The 15000-nt window shown below is 51.4% G+C and overlaps 1 protein-coding gene across 1 annotated transcript in view; it reads right to left on the reverse strand.

Moving 5' to 3' along the window:
- Positions 1-15000, reverse strand: part of hdac5 (histone deacetylase 5) — a 65347-nt gene that overhangs the window by 47711 nt on the left and 2636 nt on the right. The window contains exon 2 of the mRNA XM_084448970.1: positions 4152-4350. Coding sequence (XP_084305096.1) covers positions 4152-4173 — 22 coding nt within the window. The 5' untranslated portion in view covers positions 4174-4350. The remainder of the gene's footprint in view (positions 1-4151; positions 4351-15000) is intronic.

Here is a 15000-nt window from a genome sequence, read left to right on the forward strand (position 1 = left end):
CCAACCCATGTATGCAAACCAATTTATTTTTGTTTGGTAATTTGTGTGTTTGGTTCTCTGTTCCGTTGTGCAAAATGTAATAAAACATAAAAATAAGAAGAGTCTCTCTTGATGAACTATTCATTGTGTATAGTGACGTAAACACGGACGTCAAGCTGTGAACAGACTAGAGACCTAGATTTGAAAGAGTGGTGATGAGGTGAAGAATGGTGATTATACTAATTCATGTTTGGAAACAGATCATTTAGAACAATCCCGATCATTGAAAATGAATCATATTTCACTCTGTTTGCAGTCGGCAATTTTGCCTGGATGTCTGCAAACAAGTGCTTGACATATCGCAGACAAAAGACGAGCAAAATGAGCAATCATACGGCCTTTTTGTGATAGCGCACGTACGCAAACACACCCGTACACAAAAACACACCCACGCACAAACACACCCAAACACACACACACACACACACACACGAGGACACAGTCTGTTTAAACTCATTAAAAGATGCTGACAGGTCATCAATAGTGATTGTGTTTTTGCCTAGCGACTGAAGAGGGCTGGTCAAAGACCCACAGCCAATGACAATTCAACTGGCCACAGACCCACAGCCAATCACAAATCATCCCTCATCCCTAGGCCCAGTGAGCAGGTAATGTTAGAGGGTTGGCTCTGGGACTCAGGGACTCTGATAGGCTGGTGACTCAGGGACTCTGATAGGCCGGTGGCTCTGGGACTCAGGGACTCTGATAGGCCGGTGACTCAGGGACTCTGATAGGCTGGTGACTCAGGGACTCTGATAGGCTGGTGATTCAGGGACTCTGATAGGCTGGTGACTCAGGGACTCTGATAGGCTGGTGACTCAGGGACTCTGATAGGCCGGTGACTCAGGGACTCTGATAGGCCGGTCCCTCCTCTCCTGAGGCCACAGGGACCCGTTCTATTGGTGCAGGGCTGTGAGCTCAACGTCTCCTGGCAACAAAGACCGCCATGCTACTGGACAAATGGGCAGCTTGACACTCTGTATGTGTGTGTGTGTGTGTGTGTGTGTGTCTAGACGTATTGTGTGTGTGTGTGTATGTGTGTGTGTGGGTGTCTAGACGTATTGTGTGTGTGTGTGTGTATGGGTGGGTGTGTGTATGTGTGTGTGTGTCTAGGCGTACTGTGTGTGTGTGTGTGTGTGTGTGTGTGTATCTCAGGAGTGTGGGTTCCTCATCTAGCAGCTCACTGTGCCCTAGCTGTTCCAGCAGGTGCGTTATTAAACAATACGAAGTTAAAACGGTCCCAGTCCGCCCCCCTGCTGTGCCCCTCCAGAGCCCATTACCGGCACCGGGCCGCGCTGACAAAAGGAAACACCGGCAACGTGACCAGCAGCTCCTCTCGTCGGAGCCTTCAGAGCTTTTTCTGGGCACAGGCCACCATTTTGTGCGTGGTTGTGTAAGAAGGAGGCCGTGGAAGGAGGATGCGTTGTCTGTACAGGGATAATGGAGGCCGTCTGAGACGGGCGGTCAGAATAACGGCAGGTGGGAAGAACGAGGGCAGCTTGCTGTGACTGAGCCACTTATTCCGGGCTCACACTACGGGATTTATGGGCCGAGTTATCCCCGATTCACCCCTCCCGAAAATCGGAGGAGAAATCTGGTCTGGAACGTTGGTCGGGGCCGATGATCGGCCCAGATGATCTTGTAATGTGAGGGGTTTACAGATCCAATCTTATACCTCCCGATCGGCTCGCAGACCCATCGGGGCGGCCCCGATAATATCAAACATGTTTGATATTTAAGATTATTACGTCCCGACTTTACAAGTGAGACAGCGAGACCAGTGGTTCGTTGCTCCCTCGGGCACGATAAGATCCTGTAGTGTGTGATGAGACGTTATTTTCAAATCTTGCTGTGTGTGCTTGTTTGAGATGCGCAAGAAGAATATCTGTTAAGATTCTCCTTATGTGCGTGATGTAACCCGATTTAGAAATCGGTTAGGATTTTAAATATCCTGTAGTGTGAGCCCAGCATTAACCTAATAATAATAATAATACATTTTATTTAAAAACGCCTTTAAGGACAATCAAGGTCATCGTACAAAGCAGGATAATACAGTAAAAAGTACAACAACAGTAAAATACGAACAAAGACAGTCAAAGATACTCTCTGTAGGCAAACATGTGATGTTGCAGGCTTGACTCCATCCTTGGGCTAACCTCGTTTTTTCTCAAATAACAGAAAGAAAATAAGACTGATTTCGGACATTACATGACAAGCATATAATTTAAAAAAACAAAAACAACAATACATAGTTTTGGTGATGTGGGGATGTTTTTTTTTTATCAGGCTATGAAAGTGCAGAGAAACGCAGAGCAGTATGGGAGGGGTTCTGAGTGAATCTGAGCAGCTTGTCTTCAGGTGGGCTGCTAGCCGGCCATATCTCAATCAACCAATCAAATCCTTTATTTAACCAGATAGGCATCATTGAGATTCAAATCTCTTTTTCAAGAGCGATCTGGCAGAGAAGGCAGCAGAAACAAAGTTACAGCAATAAAAGAAACATAACAACAGACAATACAGAGAGACATACTTTCACAGCAAGAATCAGTTGTTGGGCAAGTTATCAAACACAGTTGCACTGACCAAGAGAACTGGTTTCATAGTCTTTTCAAATGGATTTCAATTCACCCAGTGAAATCAATCCTGGCAATTCCAGGTCCTTTTGCAGCTCATTCCACGTTGATGGAGCAGCATATTGAATATCTCTCCCCCTGATCTAGTCTGCTATCACCGCACGGGAGCGGTCTGACTCACACAACACGCCCACCGCACAATAGCACATGTGCACAAGGCTAGACACGCCCACGCGCGAGTATGTACTTGTACGCAAACACGCATACGCACTAAAAAAAACCAGCAGTGAGTTTCTCTCGGGGGCGAGCCGTCTAATCAGCATGGAGATGAGGCCCTCGAGACTCTTCACACCAGTACAGAGAGCGGCCAGGGTTGCCACGGCACCCGGTGACATTCAACCACGTCATTAGAGGGGGGTGAGGGGGGGGGGGGGGGTGAGTAAAGGTCTAGTTGGCCGTCACCACGTCTAAATATAAACACCAGAGAGAGGGGGGGGTGGGATGAGTAGGAGAGAGAGAGAGAGAGAGGGAGAGAGAGAGAGAGAGAGAGAGGGAGAGAGAGAGGGGTTTGAGAGGTAGAGAGCGCCGGAGAGGGCGAGAGAGAGATGAATAAACGTTTAGGGAGAGAGAGAAGAAAAAGACGAGACGCGACAGGAAATAAACGCAGAGCCGGCCGAACCAGGAGCGAGGGATGAGGATGGAGGGAGAGAGGAGAGAAGGGAAACAGACAGGAGAGGAGATGAGAGAGAGGAGAAAAGAGGAGAGGAGAGAGGAGAGGGAGGAGAGGAAGGGAGAGGAGAAGAGAGAAGAGGAGAGAGGAGAAGAGAGGAGACAGAGGAGAAAAGAGGAGAGGAGAGAGGAGAGGGAGGAGAGAGGAGAGAGGAGAGGAGAGGAGAGGAGAAGAGAGGAGAGAGGAGAGGGAGGGGAGGGGAGGGGAGAGGAGAAGAGAGGAGAGGCCAGGGACAGAACAGAACCCCCCCCCCCCCATGTGTCCAGATAGAAGAACTACAAACTGACGCTAATAGCGGAACATTAAACCAAGCCTTAAATACACACACCACACCAACACTTTCAGTGCTGAAACACATCGTCCGTCCATCCATCCCACATGGTTACACCCGGCTCCGCCCACCAGGCGACGGACAGTCCTTGACCCCTGGTCCTGTGGCTTAAGGCCCGCCCCCCAGGGTCAGACACAGGACGGGGGGGTTGGGGGGCAACAGGGGCTTCTTTACAGGAACCCACAACAGCTGGTCTCACTGGAAACACCTTCCATAGAGCCAGCCCTGGCTTCCTGCAGTACCAGGGAGAGCAGGAGACACGCAGACAGAGAGACCCGCAGAGAGAGAGACCAGCATAGAGAGAGACCAGCAGAGAGAGACCAGCAGAGAGAGAGACCAGCAGACAGAGAGACCTGCTGACAGAGAGAGCCGAGGAGAGATCTGCAGACAGAGAGACCAGCAGACAGAGAGACCAGCAGACAGGGAGACACGCAGAAAGAGAGACACGCAGACAGAGACCAGTAGCAGGCAGTCTTACCTGGGGTTTTAGCAGAATTCATGAATGGAGAAGCCAGATATGATGATGTTGGTGTCGCCCCGGCTGCTGCTCCCAGTCAGAAATGTGAGTGTGTGTGTGTGTGTGAGTGTGTATACGTAGTAAGCAGGTTCTAAAGGGGGTCTTCGGTGTCTGCCATGTTGTTAGAATGCAAATGGCGGGTCTTCAGATCAATCCCACACTGCAAAAGGCACAGAAGGGAAGATGTTAGTCGAAAGACTGGTACCCACAATGCACCAGAACAACTCCTAACAGCCCTACAGGTACCCACAATGCACCAGCACAACTCCTTACAGCCTTACAGGTACTCACAATGCACCAGAACAACTCCTAACAGCCCAACAGTAGGTGTAGACTGTGCTGTGTAGGATCAGACAGCCATTCAGTCAGTCATTCATTCAAGTCCATCGTTGACACACACACACACACACACGCGCGCACACACACGCACACACACATCCACACACAAAGAAGCAGGCTGACTGCCTCCCCTGCTGAAACACACCACGGTCCTCCAAACCCCATCAACAGGTGCAGAGCGTGAGCAGCACGTCTGAAGCCCTCGTCCCCGTCACACTCCGCATCCCCGTCACACTCCGCCTCCAGACCGCCACTCAAACAGGAACCGGGGAGCACAGCGGCACTCTGGGAGAAGCAGGCAGCCCGGCCGCTAATGTCGGAGACTAAGGAGGTGGGAAATTGTTTTTCGCTGTGCAGTGAAGGAAGGGGGGTGAGGTGGAGGGAGGGGGGAGGGTGAGAAGAGCTCACAGCTCTGTAAATGGGATGACTCATCCACGACGGGCCTAGCAGACCCCCCCTCCCCCGACGGACGAAAAACAACCAGGCCAGACCCCCCTCCCGCCTAGGGGGAAAGCGGGGGCAGATAAACTACAATACCCATACTGCCCCTCGGCATATCACCTGGGAGATGTGATAAACACTTCAAAAAACACACACGCACACATACACACACAAAAACACTTCAAAAAACACAGTGAGTTTAATAACCTTGCTTTTCAATGTCCAAATGCTTCCTTTGGCAATGTGTACACTGTTGACGTCATGCCAATAAAGCCATTTGAATCTAATTGTAAAATGAATAGCGTGCTGGTTAGAATCGTTTCCTGCTGGATGTTCAATCAGAGGAAGTGGTTTTATACTCGAGCCAGAGCTGTGGAGAGCAGAATCAAGTTGGGCTCTTTACTTCAATTAGCCTCTGATGGAGACCACTTGAAGTCATTTCCACATAGTTATGTTATTATCCGCTCTTATTGTTCCTGGCTAAAGGAGCAATTGCTAGACGCATAAACCGTTTTACTCCCTTGGCTAGAAGTGCCTCGCTCGCCCATTGCCCTTCCCCACAAAATCACATCAACGGCACAACTGTTATTTCATATTTTCACACAGCTGAACGAGCGTGCTGACACACTGCCAATTATGTGTGGGCTAAGTCATTAATACACAGTAATGCCCTTCTGGGGGATCTGAACAAACAGGCGTGTTGAGTGTTTATGCAGAAGGTTAATCCTTTTTAGGCGACGCCGTTCTGCCAGAGGGCTGTGCTCCACGCAGTCACACGGCACTGCAGGCGGGCCGGGGTCGTGACCTTTCTGAGGATTTGGGGCGGGATTTGAGCATTTTAACTCCTGAGCCGCTGCAGTAGCTGGTGGGGTGCTGACTAACGGGCTGGGTTGGGTTGGGTTGATCCCCAGTGAACAGGCAGCTGCTGTGGGTCTGGGTCTGGCTGGTTCTGAGGCTGGGGCTGGTTCTGAGGCTAGGTCTAGGTCTAGGTCTAGGTCTAGGTCTGGGTCTGGGTCTGGGTCTGGGTCTGGGTCTAGGTCTAGGTCTAGGTCTAGGTCTAGGTCTGGCTCTGGCTCTGGCTCTGGCTCTGAGGCTGGGGCTGGTTCTGAGGCTAGGTCTAGGTCTAGGTCTAGGTCTAGGTCTAGGTCTAGGTCTGGCTCTAGGTCTAGGTCTGGGTCTAGGTCTGGGTCTAGGTCTGGGTCTAGGTCTGGGTCTAGGTCTAGGTCTAGGTCTGGCTCTGGCTCTGGCTCTGAGGCTGGGGCTGGTTCTGAGGCTAGGTCTAGGTCTAGGTCTAGGTCTGGATCTGGGCCGGGTTGGCCTGGAGAACCGACGCCCGCCCTTGTTCTAGCTACCAACTGGCAAACTCTGCGCTGACGGGCCAAGAGCAGCCTGGGTTCACACAGAGAGGGGGAGACAGAACCCACACGTTATGCATGACAGAGTTTAAACAATCCCAACTTGACTATCTGGCCCTAGTTTACATCCTACGGTCACCAGAGTCCTCCGTTCACAGTGGACGTGACCCACAGCCTGCTGACCTGTGACCCCTCCTCTGCCTGCTGCTGGTGACTGGCCCCTGTTCTCCTCCGACTATCAATAAAGTTTCATGAATTCAAAAGTTTCACTATCAGATTAGCCCCCCCCCCATGATCTTTGTCTCTGGCTAGCTGATGATGATGATGATGATGATGATGATGATGATGATGATGATGATGAGAGAATCGGTCGGCCGGTCTCACTGGGTCGGGGGGGGGGGGGGGGGGGGGGGGGGCTGGCTAGCCTCCCATTCCTGTGTGTTTGGGAGGGGAGTCCCTCCCTGGCCCTGTGGACTCCCCTGCTGGCCAAAGGGAGTAACTGCAGGGTCATCAGGCCGCCAGGCAACCGTAGAGCAGAAGGATCATCCTCCAGGAAGCTCCTCCCCGTGGGCGTGGTCACCGCCCCGTTTTTAGGTGAGCTACTTTAACTCTGAATGGCCGCAGCGTTAGCCTCCCCTCAGAACCGTATTAGCGAATGCAAACATCGCGCGGTGCGTTTTTTTTGCTGCATCCCCCCCCGTCCCCCGTCCCGTCCTCCAGCAGCAGCCGAACACTGAGCAGACCGCCCTCCCCAGGAGAGCTCATTAGCCCCCCCCTCCCCCGAATGTCCTCAGCGCCTCCGAGTTCTGGACAGCGGTTGGGAGCCGGGCCCAGAAAGACCAGCTGATGGTGGTTTAATGCTCTTTATGGCACGGAGAGGAGAGGGGGGGGGGGGGGAGGAGAGGGGAGAGGAGGAGGAGAGGGGGGGCGGCGAGGAGGAGGAGAGGAGAGGAGAGGAGGGGAGAGGAAAGGAAAGGAGGACAACAGAGGTCAGGCCTCACAACGGCTGTTGCCGGCCAACTGCTGAGAGAGAGCTGGACCGGCCTGTTAGTGAGCTGGACCGGCCTGTTAGTGAGCTGGACCGGCCTGTTAGTGAGCTGGTCCGGCCTGTTAGTGAGCTGGACCGGCCTGTTAGTGAGCTGGTCCGGCCTGTTAGTGAGCTGGACCGGCCTGTTAGTGAGCTGGACCGGCCTGTTAGTGAGCTGGACCGGCCTGTTAGTGAGCTGGTCCGGCCTGTTAGTGAGCTGGACCGGCCTGTTAGTGAGCTGGTCCGGCCTGTTAGTGAGCTGGTCCGGCCTGTTAGTGAGCTGGACCGGCCTGTTAGTGAGCTGGTCCGGCCTGTTAGTGAGCTGGACCGGCCTGTTAGTGAGCTGGACCGGCCTGTTAGTGAGCTGGACCGGCCTGTTAGTGAGCTGGACCGGCCTGTTAGTGAGCTGGACCGGCCTGTTAGTGGTCTAGTGAGAGCCCGGCGTTAACTGGAGCAAAGGGCTCCCATTGTGTGTCTCATCCTGCTGCTCTTTGAGATGACCTTCGCTGACCCCTCTCTACTGGCTGATGTGCCGGTCGCTCCGCTCTCCCGGGCCGAACCAAACTGGCCGGACGGGGGACGGGGGACGGGGGGGGTACATTCCCCGAGACCCCTCCAGCGTGAAGCTCTCTGCCCTCCCTCGGGGGTCCCCCCGCCCCCCCCGCCCGCTGTACAGGAAACACGGCCATGGAGCCCACGGGGCCGATGGGATGTCTCTCGGCGCTGGCTGCGCGCTGTCCCTGTACAAATAAACACAACTTAAACCTGTATATACAACCGCCTTTATTTAGAACCGTGGGCCAGCTAGCCCCCGCTACGGCGCGGCGCGGCCGGCCGCGAGCCCCTGCTGCTGCGGTATGAACCTAATGACGCGCAAGTGGAGAGACTGATATAGAACAGGCGCTTTTCACAAGGCTTTTTTTCCCCCCACGCCCTTGTGCAGACCTGAGAAAAAATAGAAAAAGAGAGAGAGAGAGAGAGAGAGAGCTTCCAGGAAATTGAACGGTGAACCAATCACTGAAAATAGGCTATTTGGCCCACTCAAGAAGCAGGAAGTGCTGCCTAGCAACCAGGGACCTGCTACCAGGGAGACGCCGAGGTGTCTAATCCCCAGACTTCCTGCCGCCCCCCCCCCCCCCCCCCCTCATACACACCTGTGAGGATCTGAGACAGCCTGACACTGTAGGTGTCACAAACGTGGCAAGAAACCCATCCAGCTTGTTCATGGCAAGATGGAGGTGTGAGCATATATTGGGAACACTTAAACAGATCCTGTCAAATCTGTACACGCATGTCTGAAGAGCTGGAGGTGACGGGGATGAGGTTGAGGCCGCGGTTGGGGATGAGGTTGAGGCCGTGGATGAGGTTGACTAGTGGTTGAGGATGAGGCTAGGGCTGGGGCTGATGGGGTTGAGTGGGGATTCCAGGGCTGTCTGTCTGTCTGTCAACCTGCCTCTCTGTCTGCCTCTCTGTCTGCCTGCCTGTTTGTCTGTCTGCTTCTCTGCCTGTCTGTCTGCCTGCCTGCCCATCTGTCTGCCTCTCTGTCTGTCTGCCTGTCTGTCTGTCTGCCTGTCAGCCTGTCTGTCTCAGGAGAGTGAAGAGTGTGAGGGAGGTAGCCTAGCCTGTCTGTCTGTCTCAGGAGAGTGAAGAGTGTGAGGGAGGTAGCCTAGCCTGTCTGCCTGTCTGTCTGCCTGTCTCAGGAGAGTGAAGAGTGTGAGGGAGGTAGCCTAGCCTGTCTGCCTGTCTCAGGAGAGTGAAGAGTGTGAGGGAGGTAGCCTAGCCTGTCTGCCTGTCTCAGTAGTGTGAAGAGTGTGATGGAGGTAGCCTAGCCTGTCTGCCTGTCTCAGGAGAGTGAAGAGTGTGATGGAGGTAGCCTAGCCTGTCTGCCTGTCTCAGGAGAGTGAAGAGTGTGATGGAGGTAGCCTAGCCTGTCTGCCTGTCTCAGGAGAGTGAAGAGTGTGATGGAGGTAGCCTAGCCTGTCTGCCTGTCTCAGGAGAGTGAAGAGTGTGAGGGAGGTAGCCTAGCCTGTCTGCCTGTCTCAGGAGAGTGAAGAGTGTGAGGGAGGTAGCCTAGCCTGTCTGCCTGTCTCAGGAGAGTGAAGAGTGTGATGGAGGTAGCCTAGTTGAGGGAAGTAGTAGCTGCTGTAATGGTTCCACAGAATCCAGACAGAAAGCTCTGAATGATCCATCATGAGACGTGAGCCTCAGCCAGGATCAAATCAATCCCTCGGAAAAATCAATGCCGTTTATGTTCACAATTGGCCGCTGTCAACATAACTGAACAGCAGTGATGTCGTATGAATGTAATACCACACAATGCAGCCTGTAGTCTGTGGGCTTGCCTGCCTGCTTGTGATCAGCCTGTCAGCCTTCCTGTATGCGTCTGCCTGTATGTCTGTCTGCCTGTCTGTCTATCTGTCTGCCTGTCTGTCTGTCTGCCTGTCTGCCTGTCTGTCTGTCTGTCTGTCTGTCTGTCTGCCTGTCTGTCTATCTGTCTGCCTGTACGCATCTGCCTGTATGTCTGTCTGCCTGTCTGTCTATCTGTCTGCCTGTCTGTCAACCTGTCTGTCTGTCTGTCTGTCTGTCTGTCTGTCTGTATATCAGTCAAATTGTCTGTCTATCTGTCTACCTGCCTGTCTGTCTGTCGTCTGTCAACCTGTATGTCTGCCTGTCTGTCTTCCCATCTGCCTGTCTGTGTCTGTCTGTCTGTCTGTCTGTCTGTGTGCCAGGATCCAGGCAGCATTACCTCATAAGGAGGACTTTTAGCGCTTTCATAAACAGAACCAAACATGGGGACAACAGTGACACTCACTAGCCTGCCAAGATGTCCGCTGGTACACACACGCACGCACGCACGCACACGCACACGCACACGCACACGCACACACACCTCCCAGAGTCAGGCCGCGGAGAGAGGGAGAGAGTGTGTGTGGCAGCAAAGCAGAATCTCAAGGAGAAAGGAGACAAGCGGTTCTCTCCCCTCCTCTCTCCCCCAGAGAGAGAGAACCCCCCACCCCCCCCCCCCCCCCAGCACTGCCCACCACCTCGCCTGTCAAACCACACCTGGCATCCCCCCACGGACTCTACCTTAACCCCCCCTCTAGACTCAGCCCAACACCCCCCCTCTAGACTCGGCCCAACACCCCCCCTCTAGACTCGGCCCGAATCAGCCCAACACCCCCCCTCTAGACTCAACCCAACACCCCCCCTCTAGACTCGGCCCAACACCCCCCCTCTTGACTCGGCCCAACACCCCCCCTCTTGACTCAACCCAACACCCCCCCTCTAGACTCAACCCAACACCCCCCCTCTAGACTCGGCCCAACACCCCCCCTCTAGACTCGGCCCAACACCCCCCCTCTTGACTCGGCCCAACACCCCCCTCTAGACTCAACCCAACACCGCAAACCAACATCTCCAGCTCACGTTTGACGGGGGACTGACTGATGCTAGAGCAGCGGGCGAGTTCACACATACGGCCCAGTCAGAGTTAGGGCCTGGTTATCACACAGAGTCCAGTCAGAGTTAGGGCCTGGTTATCACACAGGGCCCAGTCAGAGTTAGGGCCTGGTTATCACACAGGGCCCAGTCAGAGTTAGGGCCTGGTTATCACACAGGGCCCAGTCAGAGTTAGGGCCTGGTTATCACACAGAGTCCAGTCAGAGTTAGGGCCTGGTTATCACACAGAGTCCAGTCAGAGTTAGGGCCTGGTTATCACACAGGGCCCAGTCAGAGTTAGGGCCTGGTTATAACAATGATAAAAGAGGCCCAGTAGCAGCCTGAGCAAAGCAGCTTGTCATCACAGTAGCTCAACAGCCGTCAACTCTCCGGCTCTGCGGGATCATTCACTCCTAGTTCACATTTGAATGACAGCTTACAAACCCACACAGTGAGTGAATGGATATATGGATATATCCAATTCCGTTATACTACTACTACTAGTACTACTACTACAACTACTAGTAGTGATCAATAATATACACTACTACTACTACTACTACTACTACTACTACTACAAGTGATCAATAATATACACTACTACTACTACTACTACTACTACTACTACTACTACTACTACTACTACTACAAGTGATCAATAATATACACCACTACTACTACTACTACAAGTGATCAATAATATACACTACCACTACTACCACTATTAAAAACAACAGCAGCCTGGCTGTCCAGTAGCAGAGTGACAGAGGGGCGGACAGTAGTGTCCCCCAGCCAGACTACAGAGCAGGGATCTGGGTGTGAGAGCGCTGAGTCTCTGCCCCACATGTGCTCAAGGCGTGGGTCTTGCTCACTGAGTCTCCGCTGCACATCTGCTCATGGCATGGGTCTCAATCCAATAAAACACACCCAGGGTCCTCCTGAAACCAGAGAAGAACCAGGCTGCGCTGGTTTGGTCCAGGTTTTTACTGATTTGCGATTTTTGTTCTTGTGAAAAGAAAAAAAGTGGGGTGACGTCCAAATGAAAGGGCCAGGGCACCTGTGGGCGACGCGTCACCGATCGGCATGATCGTCATGTTAGTGGGACTTGGTCTGAGGGCCGAAGGATGTGGGATTTGAGTCCAGAAGGGGACCATAGACAGCTCTCATGAGTGGCTCCTCTTGGGCGCTGAGTGGGGCTGGAGGGTCAAGGAGGAGGTTAGCGATCTCACTGGTTCTTGTCCTTGGGCAACAAGAGGACTGTTGATTGGCCCTTGAGCGGCGCAGCGAATGATGCTAGAGGGCACAGCGGCCCAATCAGAGGCTGGCGAGGCCCTTGTCAGCCGGGAGAGGCAGTTGAGGGGACTGACGCAAGGCGGCCTCTCAAAGGTCATCAAACTCACCCAATTTAGCCTGCGCGCACGCACGCACGCACGCACACACGCACACACGCACACACGCACACACGCACACACACACACACACACACACCAGAGTTTTCGTTTACCGGCAATTACCGGTTTTTGTCAGGGAAAATCTGTTGAAGTCCGACATCTTTATATCTCTCCGGTCATAATGTCCGGTGAAAATACTTCCCTCTAAGCACAATTTGAATTCTATTAAAATTAATTTTCCACGTATTCTGATTCCTTCTATAAAAAAAAACAACCTGAATATTAGTTTTTTATGTGTAGCCTAGGCTATAGGCTTCTGCGATGAACAAAACAGCCGCAATGTAGCCTGCTTATAGCGAGTGAGAGGGCAGTCTACCATAAAGTGTATAGCCTAACCATAATGTTATACAGTAAATGTAGACTACATGCATTGTGGTATTTCTTTAGATAGCCCAGCCTGCCTATCAATTGTTTCTCCAATAAACAGTTATGTCATCCTCTGAGTCCTAATAAGTACCTAGGCTACGATTTGACCGGCAGCTCTAAATACCGTCCCAATCAATGAGACATGGTTATAAAAATGACCTTTTATTGATGAAAAGGGTAAAACTGAAAAACATGGAAAGAGAAAATAGAAAACTCACATTAGTGTCGTTAGTCCCAAACAAACAGACTTGCGTAATGTGGAGTCAATGCATTGATCGATGCAGTCCGTTCAAATAGGCATCAAAAGATAAAGTAGGCCTATTTAAAATGACCAATTACATCCTCAAATCCAATTCATGCCATAAAAGTAGCCCACAGCCGTAATTCAAAGTAGCAAAGGTGACAAAATAAAGTGAAAGGCTGCCCAGTGGTGCTTGTGCAGTCCCGGACATCTATAGAGCATGAGAATCATCAAAGCCTAAGTTTATAGATGAAAGGTATCGCATACCAAGGTACTCTTGTGAGGTGATGATCACTGGAAGAACTGGTCATGAGAAAGAAGAACAAATGTTGCCCACTCTGGCTCCATATGCAGTTGTTTCATTTGACTGATAGATTCTGAAGAAGGCCAACAGGCCGAAACGTCTAAATAAATAATAGAATGATCAGAATTTCTCTCGTTTGTCCAAGACATTGAAATGTTCCCGGACACATGGACCGGCACCAATATTTTCGAACGGAAATGCTGACACACCACACACACACACACACACACACATATATACCACACGCCGCACACAGACACATACATACACACACACACATATATACCACACGCCGCACACACACACATACACATACATACACACACACACACACACACATATATACCACACGCCGCACACAGACACACATACATACACACACACACACACATATATACCACACGCCGCACACACACACATACACATACATACACACACACACACACACACACATATATACCACACGTCGCATACACACACATACACATACATACACACACACACATATATACCACACGCCGCACACACACACATACACGCACGCATACACACACATAGACATACATACACACACACACACATATATACACACACACACATATATACCACACGCACACACCAAGCCCCCAGGATTCGAAATCTAAAGTGAAGGCCTATTGAACCGCGCCATCTTGGCTAGATTTGTAGTCATTTTGCTATTTCCGGTGACTTTTGTACTTGCGCAGTTGTGCTTTTCTGTCCCACGCGCGTCCACGCACGTTCCCGGCTCTCCCCGCTTTGATTTAGCAATGAAAACCGGCTTGCATATTAACCTGTTTTTGTAAAATATATCCATTGGAGAAATTATTTTTTCATCCAGGCATCTTAGTTTTAACAGGTTAATTATAGCTGAAGATGTTTTGTTTGCTAGTAGATGGTATTCATTCCGTTCGCGATAACGTTATTGCAGCCAGGCTAAATTCCTCCAGGGAGCCAGTGACAAGCGAGTTGAAAAGCTTCACTCCCCGCCAGCAGGAGCTTTGCTACCGCATCTCGGATAACCCGCTGAGTTCGTGGCTGCTAGTTCACATTCGCCCTTGATCAATCCCAATACCGATCCATGGTAATAATGAATCAATCGTTCAGATCGGCAGTGCTGCATGCATGTTACAACATCATTGTTAGCTTTATTAACATAACCATAGACTACATTTATCTCTCTAACGTTAGGCTATCCATCTTACACCAGTCGGCCATTCGATAGCTAGAAGCGGTCAACGCCAACGTTGACCGTGGACGCGCGTAGGACAGAAAAGCACAACTGCGCAAGTACAAAAGTCACCGGAAGGCCAGAAAAGCACAACTGCGCAAGTACAAAAGTCACCGGAAATGGTCAAATGACTACAAATTTGCCAAGATGGCGCGGTTCAATAGGGCTTCATTGTTGATAGCGGTCAGTGAATGGAGTGGCTGTATCCAGTTCTATTAATACATCCATGGCACACACACACAACTGGAAAGCAGTATTGTCAATCATCAGAGGTGAAAAATGTGACAAAGATGCGAACCCCCAAGGGAGGTCTAGGGGCAGTTTTTTAAATATCAGCTTTAAAATGTGTATTTACAGAGGATTTGAGCATGAGGGTATAGGGATGTGTCATGGTCACGGTGGGAAGCACTGGCATTGTTATTTTCTCCCTGCATCTTTTCAGGTGCTCTTTTCTGGTATCTCTTTTGCTCCTGCTGCTGGTCTCACTTACTGAAACCTGTAGCCCACTAGTTTTACCGCCTAAATATCATTAAGATTTGAGTTGACTAAATCTAGTTGATTTAGTTGAACAGGTTTAGTTCAGGTGTAATGCATGCATT

Source organism: Borostomias antarcticus (genome assembly GCF_949987555.1).
Source record: "Borostomias antarcticus genome assembly, chromosome: 14".
NCBI lineage: Eukaryota > Metazoa > Chordata > Actinopteri > Stomiiformes > Stomiidae > Borostomias > Borostomias antarcticus.